The sequence below is a fragment of the Xiphophorus couchianus genome, chromosome 14, assembly GCF_001444195.1.
Source record: "Xiphophorus couchianus chromosome 14, X_couchianus-1.0, whole genome shotgun sequence".
Lineage (NCBI taxonomy): Eukaryota > Metazoa > Chordata > Actinopteri > Cyprinodontiformes > Poeciliidae > Xiphophorus > Xiphophorus couchianus.
The window spans coordinates 6,847,684-6,864,119 of record NC_040241.1 but is presented as its reverse complement, the minus strand read 5'-3'; the positions used below and the strand labels follow the sequence as shown (position 1 = coordinate 6,864,119).

The window sequence follows — 16,436 nt, the reverse complement described above, 5'->3', positions numbered from 1 at the left end:
ATGGTAAACAATAAATCTAGATTAAGAGAAAAGGATCCCAACGGTTTCTCTTAAATAAAGCAGATTAGTTATTACCCATCGCAGCTCAATCAGCGCAGTAAGACGCAGCGATTATCAGCTGCCGGGCTGCTGAACGCCGAAGAAGGCAATTAGCGTAGCGCCGCAATCAGTGTGGAGGCACAGTGTGACAGAATCAAAAGGTTCAATCTGCAGCGATGATTCGGAGAGAAATCAGCCGACAGTTCGGGAATACCTCTCAGCCACTTCCTGCTGTGCTGCAGTGACCTACTTAGCATGATTTCATTTATCAAAAAAAAACGGTTGCAGGAATTTCCAGAGTCTGAGCAATCCTTTTCGATAGAGGTACAGCTCACGACAATGCCATGTTTGTGGGAACCACGGCTTATCTATCTGTCATCATCCAAAGGCTCCGCTTGGTCTCAAAGCACCAACACAACATCTAAAACGAAAGCAAAAAAAATAAATAAATAAAAAATTTAAAAGCAGTGGCTGTTTTGGCGCTCGGTTGGATCAGCTGCAACAATCTCACACTCGGCTCTTCCTCTTTTCAGAGGAAATTTATGTTGGCGCAATAAAACGGACAGGCATCAAAAGGGAACCGTTACGCAACGTGGACTGGAGCGGACTCCCGTCTAAAAAAGGGAAGGAATGCTTCTCCAAATTGGAGGAAATTAAAAGGAATGCGCTTCGCGGGGCGTGTCGGCGTCCGGGGCTCGCTTGTTTAAGTGTGGCAACTTCATTCGCGTTGGCGTTCGTCTTGTTTTTGTTTGTGGTCTTCACGAGAGCAGAGCCGTTTTGTTTTGCAGTTTGTGATAAAGATCTCTTATCAGAAGGAGAGGGTTGTTAGGATTACATAATGTTTGCGCTCGTAACAACCCTCCGGTTTTCAGCAGGCTGGCACGCAACGAACGGAGAGCTGCGGCGTGTCCACACCCACTCCTTGGGGAAACCGACCGACATCAGACTGAAGTTAAAATATACAACAATCCAAATGGGGGGAAAGAAAGAGAAAAAAAAAGTCCCAGAATTAAAGTTGCTTAAAATCCCAGTCAGTATCTCCTTTCTTTCTCCCTTTTCCTTTTCACTTCACTTTGCGGGCCTGTTCGGTAATGATGTCTGGAAGGTAGAGGTGGTGGTACGGCTTAGCCTTGAGCTCCAAACAGAAACTTATCAAGCTGATCTGACGATGCTCTTTAAGTTCTGCCGCTGTCGTCGAAAGGAAGCCAAACGCATCAAACCGAACAGACAAGAACCGGGCCGTACTGAAGACGGTCGTAAGGTTAAAAAGACAAAAATAGGTTTTCAAATAAAAAAAAAATAATAGGGTTGTTGCTAACCAGGTCTAGAATAGGTTTAGTTTTTGTAAAACTAAAATAATTTTATTTATGAGTTATTTCCATTTAGAGGCTCATAAATAACACAGTTGAGCGTGTTGAGCGTCACAGTTGATCACCATTAAAGCGAGGTCTTTTTACCAGGTTTTAAAGAGTTAACATTTCAAATCTTCTAAACCTTATTGTACCATTCCTACAGCTGCACACTGCCAGTCAGCTGGCTCCTTAAGCACTACACTCTTCTGTCGATCACAAGAAAGATTAGAACAACTGGAAGTTTTTTCAACCTCAGATTGACTGGCGTTAAATCTTTTTTTTTTTTTAAACGCACCAATTTAGAGAAGGCCATTTGCGTGTCTGCAAATTCTAGGCTCGATTATTGTAATAAACTTTACATGATCTTGGACTTATCATGTCCCTCAGTCTCAACGACGACTTCAACTCGCCCTTCTTTACGCTGGCACCCTGTTCATCGAGGAACTGATTTTAAAGTTTTACCGTTTGATTTTAAAGCTCTGATCGGCCTTGCCCCACCAGATTTATGTAACCTTCTAGGTCTTCCTGTACATGAGAGATCCCTGAGGTCATCAAATCAGCTTTTATTAGATGTCCCAAGAACAAGGCCAAAGCTTCGGGGTGAGAGGGCCTTTCCAGCGGCAGCACCGTGACTCTGGAACAAACTCCCTCCAGACCGCCGCACCACCTCTGACTAAGCTTTAAGACTAAACTCAAGACTTATTTCTTTAGACAGGCTTTTAAGGCCATGTAGCGTGGTAGCATTTTCCATTATTTCTATTGTTGTTTTCTAAGCATCTTAGGCACTTAAAAAAAACTGACAGCTACAGAAACTTGTTTATTTGATTTTTTTTATGTATATGTATGTGTGAAACTTGTAAGCTTTATATGTGGATACAGGATGAATACGTCCTTATATCTGTGAAAAATAAATGTTGGATCATTTTTACAGCAGGATTAACTGTTGTGTTTCCGCATTAAAATACAGCAGAAAAACTACGGTGGATGATCACAACAAAATAGTTTTGCAAAATGGTAACAGGAAAGAGTAAAATGTGCTCACTACCAAAAGAGTTCTTGTTTTTCTGCTCTTTGCAGATTAATGTGTGGAAGAGTGGCGAGCTAAAGAAAGCTAATTTATTAGCAATGTCTCCTTGCCCTAGTGAAAAGCCTTTGTAATTCAACTAACAGTCATGCTAACATTTGCTTCGTAAAGCACTATCCTAGTGCTAGATTTTATTTTGTGCTGCGGGACAAAGTTCTTAAATTTGTTTGTTTTCAAACCGACAGAGTAATCCTTCTGAATATTTTTGTTTTTCCTAATTCAGGTGTGATACGCAGGTGACTGACGGCTAACAGCAACATAACTGGAAAAGGAACTTCTGTCTGCCCACTGTATAAAATGTAAACTTTAAGTGGCTTTGAAATTGACTTTTTAAAACAGTTTTTTAAGCTACCAGCCCATGCCTAGGTGTGTAATTCATTAGCACCTATTTAACTTACCAGTTTTTTTTTTTACAAAAGCAACACAGATCTGAATTAAAGCTTATGCCTGTTGACATTAGCTGAAAAAGAACTGTTTGCTGATTATATCTTTGTATTATTGCTTTATATATTGTGGAAAAAGCAAATGGGTCTCCATTTAAATCTGCACCAGAGAAATAATCATGACTTCAACTGAATTCAACTAGAAAACACCCAACCAGATCTGATAGTTGCCTGCACTCATTTCTTTTTTGTGCTTAGCTATAGTTCATTTTATCCATTTACTTCCCAGAAATGAGTTTGGTGATGAAAGCCTCATCAGTAAAAACTACTGCAGTAGGTCTGAGCATGAGCTCAACTTCAGTGACATCACTTTGTTGTGGGCCGTTTCTTAATCCCAAAAAGGGGATTTTCGATACAGTAATCCACCAAAGGCAGAAGAAAGGATGTATTAATATAAATGGCCAATCGCCAGGCTTGATTCAGTGGTTTTTCATTCAGTGAGTCACACAGTCGGAACAGAAACCTTCTGCACAATGGGCTTCCTTCAAAGGAGATAGTCGGACATTCAGAGGAATCTAATTATGTCTATTTTCCAACAAAATCTTATTTGAAAAAGCCACCCTGCTGACAAGGCTAGCACAGGCTGATGCAGATAAACGCAACGAAGTCCAAACAGATCAAAGAATATCTACAGCTCACTAAAACCGGAGTGGTTTGCGTCTCCAAAACCTTCTGGGCAAGTCACAGTCAGCACCATTCTATCAGTTCCCAACCGTTTTCAATCAATCCATTCATTCTCTACTTGGAAAATATTGCTCTACTTCCAAAACTTATATGCATGTCTGCAGTAGCACTTAATGGTTTTTGTGAAATTTCCCCGTTCCGTAATGAAGAAGGAAAACAAAAGAAGCAGGTGTGTGATGTTTGTGACTGCAGACTTTTACTCCACTTACTGAATCCAGCAGGTGGTTCACGCTAAATGCTGAAAAGCACGACTGTGTTTGATCTGTCTGGGTGAAACGGTGTGTCGCAGCAGTGACAACAGCAGCGTGTGTGTTCTGCTGGAATCATCCATTTGACCCTGAATTAAGTTGCGTGTTGGACGAGCTCTGGGACCCCCTACCTGGTCGGGAAGAGCCTGATTTACAATACAGGCTGATGACGATTAAACAGGAATGTTTGCAAATCGCTCAGATGATTCAGGATGATAAAAGACAAAGCAGCGTCGAGCTTCCACTGCTGTTTTCACAGAAACGAGCCACTATAACCACTAGAACACCACAGTGGGCACAAATTCATCTGAATATTAAAGTTGACATTATGTAAAAGACACAATGTGCAAAACCTGTTGTCTCTCAAGGGGGAACGACTTGAATAATTAACCGGCTGCAAACTTGAAGATCACTAAAAATGCAAACTGGAATATGTAATGTGAAGATCAACATCTGCTTTGAATAAATTAGAAAATAATAAAAAAATGCAAATATCTCCTTCACTGGCTGTATTTAGGGGTTAAGAACAAGAGACTCTGTTTATAAGTTTAACAACTTTTCAGGCAAAAACAAAAACGGTTTAAAATACCAGTATCTCTCAAAATTGGCAGGTCAGGCTTTTTCATTTAATATCAGTACCGATCATCGGTGATCGGCCAGAACTCTGCAATCGGTGCACCCATAGTTCAATTGGATTTTATTTAAGCTAGGGCAGAAACAATGAATCATTTTATTCATGATTAATCGGTTACTGGCATATCAACTAATTTAGTGATTGATTAATCGTAAACTGGAGCATAAAGATTCAAAAACACGCCATTTGTGCAAAAAAATAAAAAAGACGACTCACAGAGCAGCACTTAAGGCAAAACTGTACAAATAATATAGATCATTTGTTACAAAAGATCAAAAATACACAAAAAGAAATGTTTTGTTATTGCATTTCAGGCAGTAAAATCTTGATTTTCTTTATTAAAAAAGAATTTAATTTGTTCATTTCCATTTTTAATGTATTTCTAATTTTGAATAAAATAAAAGCTTTAGTTAAATGATTATACGATTAATCCATTAATCGTCAAAAATAATTGATAGAATAATTGAATACTGAAATAACTGTCGCTGTGTTAGTTGCGTTGGTCTGTCGCCTAAAATCCTAAAATTGGAATTTTAATAAAAAGTTTGTGATTGCAACCAGAGAAGCATCGATATGAGAATTTGGGCCAATATCAACAACCGACACTAATATAGCTGTTATGGACAACAACCAATATTTACAGATGTTACATGTATTTTTCACAACCGTTTTGACACCGCTGGGTTTTAAAAAAGTGAACAGCAACAGATGACAGAAAGATTAAAAAAATAAAGATTGGTTGTTTATACCGGCAGACATTTATCTGATCGATACGTTAAAAGATAACTAATATCAAGTAAAATCAATGTGGGTGCCGTGCTTTCCTAGTTGGAAACAGACAAAATAAACTGCTCAAGAGGTGTGAAGACTTTCTCTACGCACTGCAGAGTAAGGAAGACAAATAAGGAAAGACCATGTAGCTGAATTTTCATGTCAGATTACAGAGAGGGCGGCGGGTTCGTCTATCTTTCCAGCAATGTTTTTTTGTGAAGCTAATTCGTTTGATTATTCATTTGCTTCCATCCCCGTCTCCTCATCTTGCCTTTAGCTCGCACTGAGCCAATTAATTTCTGCGCACTCCAGAGCCGTTTCAATCACTCCGAGCTTTGTGTCCGTCGCATGCGTCCTCGGTTCCTCCGCGTGCCGTCTCGATCCCACACACGTCAGCTTTCCTTCTGATCAAACCGACGACGCGGACATGAATAAAACATTCTAATGTGTTTGTATTTACGAACACTCCAGACAGAGTTGAGTAATAACGCTGCTTATTGATGTAGCCTGCACAGACGGCCCTGGAGGGGTTGGTGTGTGTGTGTGTGTCCCGTACCTCGTTGCCGTACATCATGAGGTGGTGGGTGGTAATGAGGGCTTTGAAGACCACCACCCAGCTTGAGTTGGCTGTTCTCTCGAAAAGAGTGTCTGCCAGCTGGGGAATGTTGACGTTCATCTCATTGGTGCAGTGGATCAAATCTGCAGCACAAACACGCACAAGCAAAACAAGCTTGTTAAAAGCAGAGTAAAGCAGTGCTACAATACAAACCTGCAAGAACAAAAACAATCAAATGAAATTTCAACTTTAGAAAGACGTCAAAGTGGGGGGAGTGGGGGAAACCTCCTGACTTTCTGTTCTCTGGAGAAGTGTTAGGAGAAGTTCAGGTGTCAGTCATTTACAGACCGGGGAGGGAAAATTCAACTTCGGGGTCCAGAAATGTCAATCTATAAAAAAACCGGCAGCCCCAGACATCAGAGCCAGACGGAGCGCTATAAGATCCTACAATGTTCCAACACTGACAAGTATTTCTGTGTAACCTGTTGCCAAGTGTCTGTGATCTTTAGGTTAGGACTTTTATGATGTTTCTCTACTATAAAAACCACCTAGGTTTCTTATTATTGTATTTTTAAAGGCATTGGATCAGATTCTGATAAGACTGTTCGCAATTTCCTGAAAAACAAAGTTTTAATTCTTTCACCTAAATGAGGAGGCCAATAAAATCCGAGTCCAGCTTACTGTGTGTGAAAGAATGAAAAGTCAAAGGTGTTGGGAATATCCTCCTCTGTATTTTATATCAACACATTAAGGTAACTTCTAATACTATAACATCTAATATACAGTACAGACCAAATGTTTGGACACACTTTCTAATTGAATTCAAAGAGAAGGTGTGTCCAAACGTTTTGGTCTGTACTGTATATGCATGGAAAATAAAGAGAGGAATTGCTTGTTGACAGTAATCAAACATTTTTCAGCTTTACTGACCCTGACGAGCAACTAGTCAGTCAGAAACCCAAAGGTTTGATCCATTTCTGATAAGAAAAAGATCACACCTGAGCAATATCAGGTCATAATAATTACACTCTTCAGTGTGGAAGCGATTTCTGAGTGAAGACGACTCAAAATTAGCTATTTCCAGTGACAGTTTGGTGTTTCAAATGAAGAGGAAGACAAAAGTCGTAACTTTTAGATTAGCTAAAGTAGTATTAGCTAACGTGCTGAAGGTTGAGTAAAGTAGTATTGGCTAACCTCGTGAATGTTAGCCAATATTGGTTTAGCAAACCTTCAGCATGTTTTGTAGAGTATTAGCCAACATGCTGACAGTTATCTAAAGTAGTATTAACAGATCTGCTGATGGTTAGCTACATTTTTTATGTTTACCTCAGTTATGCAACATAAGAGCCACAAATCATTGCGCGTCTAACATGTATTGCAAAGACTTCCAATCAATGGTAAGACTGGCAAGAAAACGACGATAAAAACAATGCCGTTTTGTAGAAACGTATATGCTGGACTTTGCAAGGACTTGGTTTATAAGACTGGAAGAGTTGGAGAGCAATTTAGTAACATGATTTACTATTCAAAAAATTATTATTATTGCAAAGAAACTTGTTCTCACAGAAACGGCAGAGAGAATTTCATCACCTCATAAAAAATTACCATCACAGATTTGTGGTAAAAATCAATAGAATCTTCAATATTATAAAAATAAAAGCCAAACATTACTGCATTGTAGTCAATAGAAAAAACAAGAAATCTGAAATACATAAGGCTAAGTAGGATTAGCTTAACAGAACACACTGAATAACTTCCTACTAACAGGAAAAATTAAAACAAAATGTTGACGAGATTGAATGCATCTGCTTATTAGGAAATAGGTCCCAATTTTAACAATTTTACATTTGAACTTTTGAGCTACACAGTCAACAACAACAGCAGCAGCAGGAGACTCCTGGAGTTAAAAGCGGCTGGTCCCTGCCTGGAAGCCCTTTTGGACAACTGCTAACAATAACTAGCTCTGCTTCTCAACACATCGATTTTTACTGCAGGCTGCATGAAGCCCTGCGAGCTCAACGCAAGAGTTCTAAAATCAGCCAGCTTCAACTTTCATAGTGGACAGTGTGAATTACAAGCATGAGCGAGGGCGATGGACACAAGCGGTATTGTAAATCAAGGCTCCTTTAAAGCACAAACAAAAACACGGTTTAGTGCCGCTTTTAATCAAAGGCTCCAGTAAACGGTTTACAAGATCACAGCTGAGTGATTTAAGTGTGAGATTGAATTTACATTTTGACTTTTTTTTGTATAAAATGCTTTTAAGCGCTTATGATATGAAGGTCTCCCTCTCTTTTTTTTTTTTTTTTTAGCAAAAACTTAAAGGTTTTTGCTATTATTTTCTTTGATGTCCTGGAAAGCACTTTGGTTGTATACAACAACAAAAAATGCCTTGCATCTAGGTTTTAAGTTCTTCCCTTAATTAGATTAAAGTTGGATTTTAGAGCTTAATATTACAAAATAAATAAATGCTGCTCTTTTTAACTTGTGGATAACAGATATAACGCTGATAAATGTTTGGCTTGAGTTAGTTTTAACTCATGTAGCTGATTTCTGTCTATGTTATTAGTAAGTACTTTACTGAGCAGATTGCAAATTCATTGGTGTTGTTGCTCTTTCTTTAGTCAATATGTGTTTGTATGGTTTTTATTTTTTGGTTTAGATGAATTGAATGATTGGAAATGCATATTAAATTTCCCATTTCATCTTTTAATATGGCGCATATTGTTCTCAGGAAGATGAGGATTTCTTATTTCGCTTTCCAAAGAGCAAGACTGGTTGCTTTATGAATACCGACATCATTTCACTTTGCTTAATATGGCTACAGCAGAATGAGAACTGCACACAAACCACAGCTTTATGCATTTATGCAAAACTAAAGAAAAATAACTATTCTATACTACCGGCAAGACTCACTACTGAATCCAACAGGGAGCTCGGTAGATGCCATTTATGGTATTAAAAGCATCAAAACACAGGTTTTTAGTAACTTTAAAATAGCAGTAAAATTCCTTTTGGGAAACTACTTTCCTATGTGCAAGACAAACACGAGCAAAACCCCTGAGAACGTGTGTCGTTTAGAAGAAAAGCCAGGGCGGTGCTTTGCCAAACCACAGAGTTTCAAACAACGACGCGCAGCGAGGGACACGAGACGGCACGCTCCGTTAAGATCGTCAATAAATCCATACTTTTTACAAAGAAAGTCTTTCTGTGAGGCTGCGACAAAGTTTATTGGAACATAAATTAGAACTTCAAAGCGAACACGGCATGAGTTTTATTAATGAAAGGCGGAGCTTCGGCTCGATTTTCCTAGACCTTCAGTCAAGCGCTGAGAATGGGGAGGAGAAGTAGCCTTTTGAGTAACTGAGGGAAGTTACATTCACCTGAACAAACCGAGAACGGGTGAAACGACCCATCTCTTTGAGAGGGAATGTGCCGAGGGCAGCAGGAGAGCACAAAGAACGCGTTTTTTTTTGTTTTCTTTTGTCGTTTCAGAAATTAGACCGATGCAAGAGAGCTCGGCTTTTTGCTCACCTTGCTCCATTTCTTGTTACTTGCAAATATTTGTTCATAGCACTCTTCTTTTGTTTAGTTGTGCATTTGCAACATGCACATGCCTCCCAAACAACAAACTCCATGCAAATTCCTCTTATAGAAATGAATATTCCAAGTGCCCAAGAGCCCCAAACAGAGTGTTTTTTCCCCTCTTTCAGGAAGACTTTTCTTGTAGATTAGTCATGGGAAATGAGCTCTTTTCAAGTTTCTATTTGTATCGCTATAGAGGAATTTGCAGCATGACGAGGTTGTATTAATTTACACTGCAGGTCCCAGGTTCATGCGACGCGCATGAACTTGAACGCATGTCTTTTGACAAAGACAAAAAGGAAATCCTACAACCTCTAAAATCTGACGCCTCTTCATTTTTGTTTGCATTTTGTTAAGGAGGAAGCTGCGCACGTGTCTTCTTTGGAGATTTTCGTGTCACTTCCTTCAGTAGTTCTTGATGCAGCGATCTGACCGGAGCCCAACAGCTTGGCTGCCTCTCGCCGTTCTCCGCTTTAATGGAGATCGATTTGAGCCGACGCATGTTCAGGTCCCCCCAGCTTATCGTAACGATTCAGTGTCTCCGCTCGTCGCATGCAGGTAACACAGCGAGTCTCTCAAGCGCAAACCATCAATACACACGCACGTGTGTATTGATCGTTCGCATCAGGTCCGCTTTTCCGTTTGGGTTTGGATCCCTTTGGTTTCTTCCACGTGTCTCCGTCTCTTCTTGAGCTCCTCCTCTTTCCCCAGCATCTTTTTTGTTCTTCTCCATGGGACGTCATAAGCTGCCAGCTCTCACACCTGGTAACTACAGAACAGCTTCATTAGGTCGCAGAGGCAGGGGAGGCTCCTAAAGGAAGTCTTCATCTTTGTAATCGGGTGCCAGTTGCCCTTTCCTTTCCCTTTGCTGCGTTGTTTCATTCGAACGCACGACAGACGGCCCCCTGTCCGGGTTTGTTCCAAATCATTCACTCAATGTGGCACTTCTCTTTTTTGATATACACACACATCAGGAGGTGGGCCTCTCAGTCGATACAAATGCGACTAAAGCTATGCAATACAAAGGTGTGTCACGATGCTACCTGTTCATTTGGCTATATTTGGCGACCGACAGCATTTAGCTGCTAAACGAGTGAATCTGAATTTGAAATGTTTCGGTTATATCCAAGAATGAGCCTGGAATCGACTGGAAACAATTTGCATCTTTTTTATATCTCCTTTGCTTTCTCTTTATTTGCAGCTACTCCTTTTTTAAAAAAAGTGTTTCTTCTATCTGTCCGTCTGGGCTGGGTTTTTCTCAAAGCTCATGTTTTTTCATTAGGTCTGGAGTGGTGTTGCGGAAAGTGAGAGAGGGAGAGAGACGGAGTACTAAGAGAAGGGCTGATTAGCTCCACAGGGACGCCGGTGCACCAGTGTGTATGTGTGCTAGCGATAATGTAAAGAGGGTACATGTGCCGACTTAATCAGCCGGAGTGGAAAGCATTAGATGCCACTGATCCTGGACCTGGGGGAGAGGGACAAAAAAAGAAAACTGGGGGAAGTAAATGCAACTGAGGCACAGAGAGAAAGAGAGGAGTTGAACAGAGAGGATAAGGGAAGGAGGGTAATGGTAAATAAAAAGAGTGATGTGTAAAAGAGTGTGGAGGAGATGAGAAGAGATGATGAGCCATGTGAAACATGAGTGTCTCTTCATCCGAACAATTTGCAGGAATCCACAACCCCAGCGCTCAGCTAGCTCTCGCTTCGCCTCCTCCACTCCTCGTCAAAAGCCAGACAAGAGACGCAGACGAGGAGCTCTTCTCGTTCTGCTGCACCTTCAGCAGCTAAACCAAGAGAATGAGTAAACAGCGAGACATCGATCCCAAGTCCGACCGGGCTAATTGGGGCCCGTGGGTTGCACAGTAATTAGTCAACGGAGAGCCGGAGCACTCCATTGATGAGAAAATTATACAATGTAAACAATCCAACTCGAAATGAGATCGCGGAGAAAATTGCGTGGGGTTTATTTTGCCTGAAAATTTGGTTAGGTTATGCAATCTGTGTGTTAGAAGTCAAAGTAAAGCAATTACTGATCCCTTCTATTCTGATGGTTAATAATATTTGATTGGGAATTTTGTTGACCGAGAATTCATAATCCATGTTATTCATGGTTTCAATTGTGTGTGGGGGATTTTTTTATTTCAGTTTCATTTCTTGTTTTTGGTTGTGTTTTATTTTGGATATTTAAAATGTCTTTTAGTTCCAATGTGAAGTTTTCTTTACTAAATTAAAGTTTATTGGTCTTTGAGAGGAAGAACTGGAATTGTTATGCCATTATCAATATATTACTTAAAAATGGCCCTAAAAAGCCCCCATTATAATTAATTAGTTCTAAACCAGGCAAAATCAAAGAATTATTGGTTCACGATATTAACACCAACATCGGTATCGTCCGATAGTAATTTTTGTAAACATTGGTATCGGTATAAATAAAACTGTGGAGATAATAACAATCGATATTTATTACCATCTTGATGCCGTTTAGTTCTGGTGAGGGAGGACAAGAGTTTGATCATGTGGTATTTGCTTGGTCATGTAATAGTGCTAATGGTAATGCAGCAAAGGATTGTGGGGAGTTGAAAGCTGCGATCCACTGGTGAAGTCAGCTGGGTTTACAATTTTCTTCAAGGTGTCAAAAGGGTAAAATATATAAACATCAGCATACAGTCATAATTAGAGGTGTTTCGATCCAATATCAGAAATTAGTCAGATATTAGCCAAAAAAACAAGTATCTGATTATATTGGCTTGCATCTAAATTCTTCATTCTCCAATATTCCAGCATTTAGTCCGCCCCAGCATTTCTATTCAGTAGCGCTTGTATCCCACATGAAGACCCATTGGCTAATAATAAATGGCTCAGTCATTATACCTATTGTTGTTGATTATTGGTCTCTGTTTGAATAACATCACTTGATCATGTCTTTGCCAACATTCCACACTGTAAATCAAGCAGTAAAAGTAAGCCTGATATTGAATCGGGTCAATATTGGTGTCGGCCAGCACTCACAGCTGTGCTATCAATACCATATCAGAAGTGGAAAAGTAGCATCTGGACACACCTCGATACAATATCGGCTAAAATATTGGTTATCGGTCATAACAGCAATATTAAATTTGGATGTGATACATAAAATATATTTATTACCAATAAATAATATATATATATATATATAACAAATCAGATTTTTATTGAAAATTAAACGGCAGCATAATGGTATTCACACACACAAACATGTGAAAAACAAATGCTCAGTAAATGTGATCTCATTCGCTACAGTGACCCTCTCTGTCCCTGCCCGAGCTGAGGTCCATTGTTACTTGTCGACCGCTGACCTCTGTGCTCTTTGGACGAAACAAGCGGAGACTCTGCGGCCCGGTGTGGAAGCTGGAGGGACCGGGCTCAGGGTCCGATAATGATCACCGAGAGAAAATTCACCAACATTTGGGTATGTTAGTGTTGAACCTCTCTGAGGGTGATTCTGTACTGAATAGTCGCATAATGTTGAGTAATACTCCGAACGCAGGAGGTTTGTTAGTGTGGGTTCTGACAAGCAACCGTGTCTTATTAAACTTTCTAGTATTACATTTTGTCAAAAAAAAATTACAAATAAGCACAACTACATCTTTTTGGTGGCTCATGTCTGCACAGAAAGAGTTGGTGATTTGAACAACAGATGATTAAATAATTTGGTTTACAATAAGAACCAGATGATTTTGCTTGTATGATTGACCTTAATTGACTAGACACCCAAAAGGGCTAAATTACTAAATTAGTTGACATTTCAATAATTGATTCATCACGATTAATCGTTTCAGGCCTAATACACAACACTTTAATAACATTTTTTAAATTTGACAATTTGAATTCTAGATTATTCCTCCATTTTTAATGTTATGGATATTTGGGCACAAAACATCCTCCTAGTTAGATTAGACCGGCTTTTCGTGGCTTTTTTTCTCCATATCGGGGAAAATTTGGATAATTTCAAATCTAAGTTTGTGCTTAACTGTAAGACAAACATCTAAATGATCAAGGAATCTGATCATTTAGATGTTTCACAATAAGAAAATCCTTTTTTCAATATCAGCAGAAATTTTCTTCAGGAAACACACCAAGAGGAAATTATCATAAGTGCATTTGTGATAAGAAAGAGTTCCTCCTGCTTCCCATCTGTTCAGCCGGCTACAGAAGGTCGTCAGGGTTATAAATATACTAATCTGCACACACACAGAGTATTGTCTAGACGTCTTTCTTTAGCTTTCTAGAGCAAAATGCAAAATGCGTAATCTTTTCCTGCTGCTGGTATTAGAAGATGCGGTAAACTCAGTAAACCCTGGATTCCTAAGATTGTTTCATCAACCAGAATGAAAAACAAGGATGTCTGGACATTGTGGCGGAGTTCCCTCATTTTAGAATGATTTCTTATTTTACAGTGTTTCCAAAACAGTGGTTTTTGTTCCTCTTCCTACATGTTTAGATAAGGACGTTTAGCAGCACACACTGCAGCGGTAACACCAGAAGTTAAGCACATAATGATCGTACTAAACCAATAGCTCATTTTATTGGCTAGTCCCTAATGTAAGATATCAAATTACCATAATGACTCAAAATCTGAGCCATTATCTGCAGTAAACAGTGTTAAATAATGCTACAGTATTGGTGAAACGTGCTGAGTGGTCCACTTCTGAGCCCAGTAGGTCTCCTTTACTGGGCTGAAGTCCTCGCTGTGCATTGACAGCATTTTCAAACGGGGTTCTGGCTAAATCCTGAAGCACCCCGGAAACGATTATGCAGCAACAGACCTGGAAACGGCCTCTCAGTTCTGGCTTCTCGTTCTTAAGGACACTACGGGACATGAGAGCCTTATTTATCATGCCCGACACAGTTTAATCTCTCTATATAGTTCAGAGCTTTCTTCTATTTATGCCATCCACTGGTCTTAAAATGCAGAACGGAGAGAGAGAGAGCCCAGACGGAAGCGCTGGCTCGCATAGCTGAAATTCCAGAAAGACGGCTACGTAGACAATCCGGGAGAAACAGAGGAGGTTCTACACCTTTAACCTACTACTTTGACCACCATGAACCAACATCGTTTCCATTTGTGCACCTACTGGCTGTGAAGTAAGAAATGTTGATTAAAGTCTGAAACTGGACAGAAAATAAAAAGCTTAAGACAAAGTTAAGCACCCACAAACAGTATGATCTGGATGAAATTAGGGACAAATGTAGAGAAGGTTTTTCTTAGATGAATACATTTTTTCTGATTTAGAAACATTGTGCTATTTTTCCAACCCATCATAACAGATAGCAGAAAATTAAGGAATTACAAAAGCATTGGCGCATAAAAACACAAACCGCTCAGAGGGTCACAGATAAATCAGCTGGTGATCAGAGGTCGTTTCAGTGCTGAAGGACAAGTCAGATACTCAAAAATCTAACATGACAACTTCCACAGTCTTTGGTTGTCACTGAGGGAAGACTCAAAGGTAACATTTTCACCATAATTAGCTTCGTCTATGAGGGTCACTCGAGCTGCAGGAAAGTGAGAGAGAGCTTAACAACAAAAGTTTCCTCTTTTGTTTTATTGTTTTGGGCTTCCAACTTGCGTGTGTTCTGGATTTCAGAATTAAGGTAAAGTTTCATATTCTCAAGAGTATATGCACAGAGACTGGTGTTTTAGTAATGGCCACTAAGCTAACTGTTGTAATCCTTCATAAAAGATGATGTAGACAAATTAAAATGCCATCTCTAGCCATTTTGTCTGTTTAAGACCTTAAAACAATATTTTACAGTGAAACCTCTTATTTCTGTTAAAGAGAGGAAGGCAAGAAATTTGAAATGTTTTTCATATGTCCAGCCATCTTCTCAAGAGAAATCAAAATCAACCTCTAGCAACAAAATTAAAGATTTATAAAAAAATTGATGCTCAGAAATTGGCTACAAAATTTTGATCAGTGCATCTCCAGCCAATAAATTAACAATTTGACCTCCAGCAAGAGTGTTAGGAAGTGTTGGTAAATTTCTAACAGGTTTATAAGACATCCTGTTCCTGGAAACCTTCACTCACCTTATTGTTCCCATCATTAGTCTGCATGTGTAATAAATGACCTCCAAATCAAACAACTCTTCCTGGGTGTGTGGTGTTTTTTTTTTTGCCAGTGGCAGTTCATCAAGATTACAACAAAGGTAAGGCAATGTTTTTACAGTGCCTTATGTAAGCATGAAAAAAAAAAAAACACATGTCAGCTGATGCACGATTAAAAAAACCCAACTTATTCAACCAGTCAAACAACTTAGATTTAGACGCACAAAATTGTATCCATTGGCAAGTTTTTATTCAGCAGCTATAGCAGCGATATATGAAAGGTACTTTATAAAACATTTATCGTCCCAATCCTCCCTTTGGAACAAAATTGGGGAAAATTCATTTCTGATTATTATGGAGTCCAGAAAATGAACACCGCCTGTGTTGCTTCAAGAAATCCAACACTTTGCATAAAGTGCCTCCATGAAGCTGGAGACTTAACAGAAAAGAAGGTTTTAATGATGGTGGTTGGGTTGAAGGACGACGTCTCTGACTACCGAGCCGTCCTTGCCAATCTGCTCGACCCATGGGGAATTGAGATTATTGAGCTTTAATAACAGTTACCTGAACATGAGCATTGCCTCAGAGTTGACTGACCTTAATTCAAAGTCTGCGCAGGTAGCGGACGTGCGCACCCAACAGACGTACGCAGATAAAAAAAAAACAGACACTGAAAGGGCCCAGGGGGGCTGCAGTCCCAATCTGTTGAAGATTAACACTCCCCTGGTATCAGCACCTTGTCTGGCATACCAGTAATCTCCTTCCCTTCCCCATATGTCTTTGTGTTCCAGACTGTTAAAAAGGGGTTTGTCACAAAAGAGGATTCCCTGTACAAGCCTCCCCTGCCTGCCTACATGTTCATAAATCTTCCTTATATGGAGCGAGAGACGCAACGGAGGTAGGAAGACCTAAGTAAAATGAAAGGCTTTTAAATCTGAAAACGGGCTCTTTT

The 16,436-nt window shown here is 39.6% G+C and overlaps 1 protein-coding gene across 5 annotated transcripts in view; it reads right to left on the bottom strand.

The window, feature by feature from the left end:
* LOC114158011 (phosphatidylinositol-binding clathrin assembly protein) overlaps nt 1-16,436 on the bottom strand; it is a 94,081-nt gene that overhangs the window by 60,543 nt on the left and 17,102 nt on the right. For all 5 annotated transcript variants that reach the window (XM_028039315.1, XM_028039312.1, XM_028039314.1 and 2 more), the window contains exon 2: nt 5,812-5,954. In XM_028039315.1, coding sequence (XP_027895116.1) covers nt 5,812-5,954 — 143 coding nt within the window. The remainder of the gene's footprint in view (nt 1-5,811; nt 5,955-16,436) is intronic.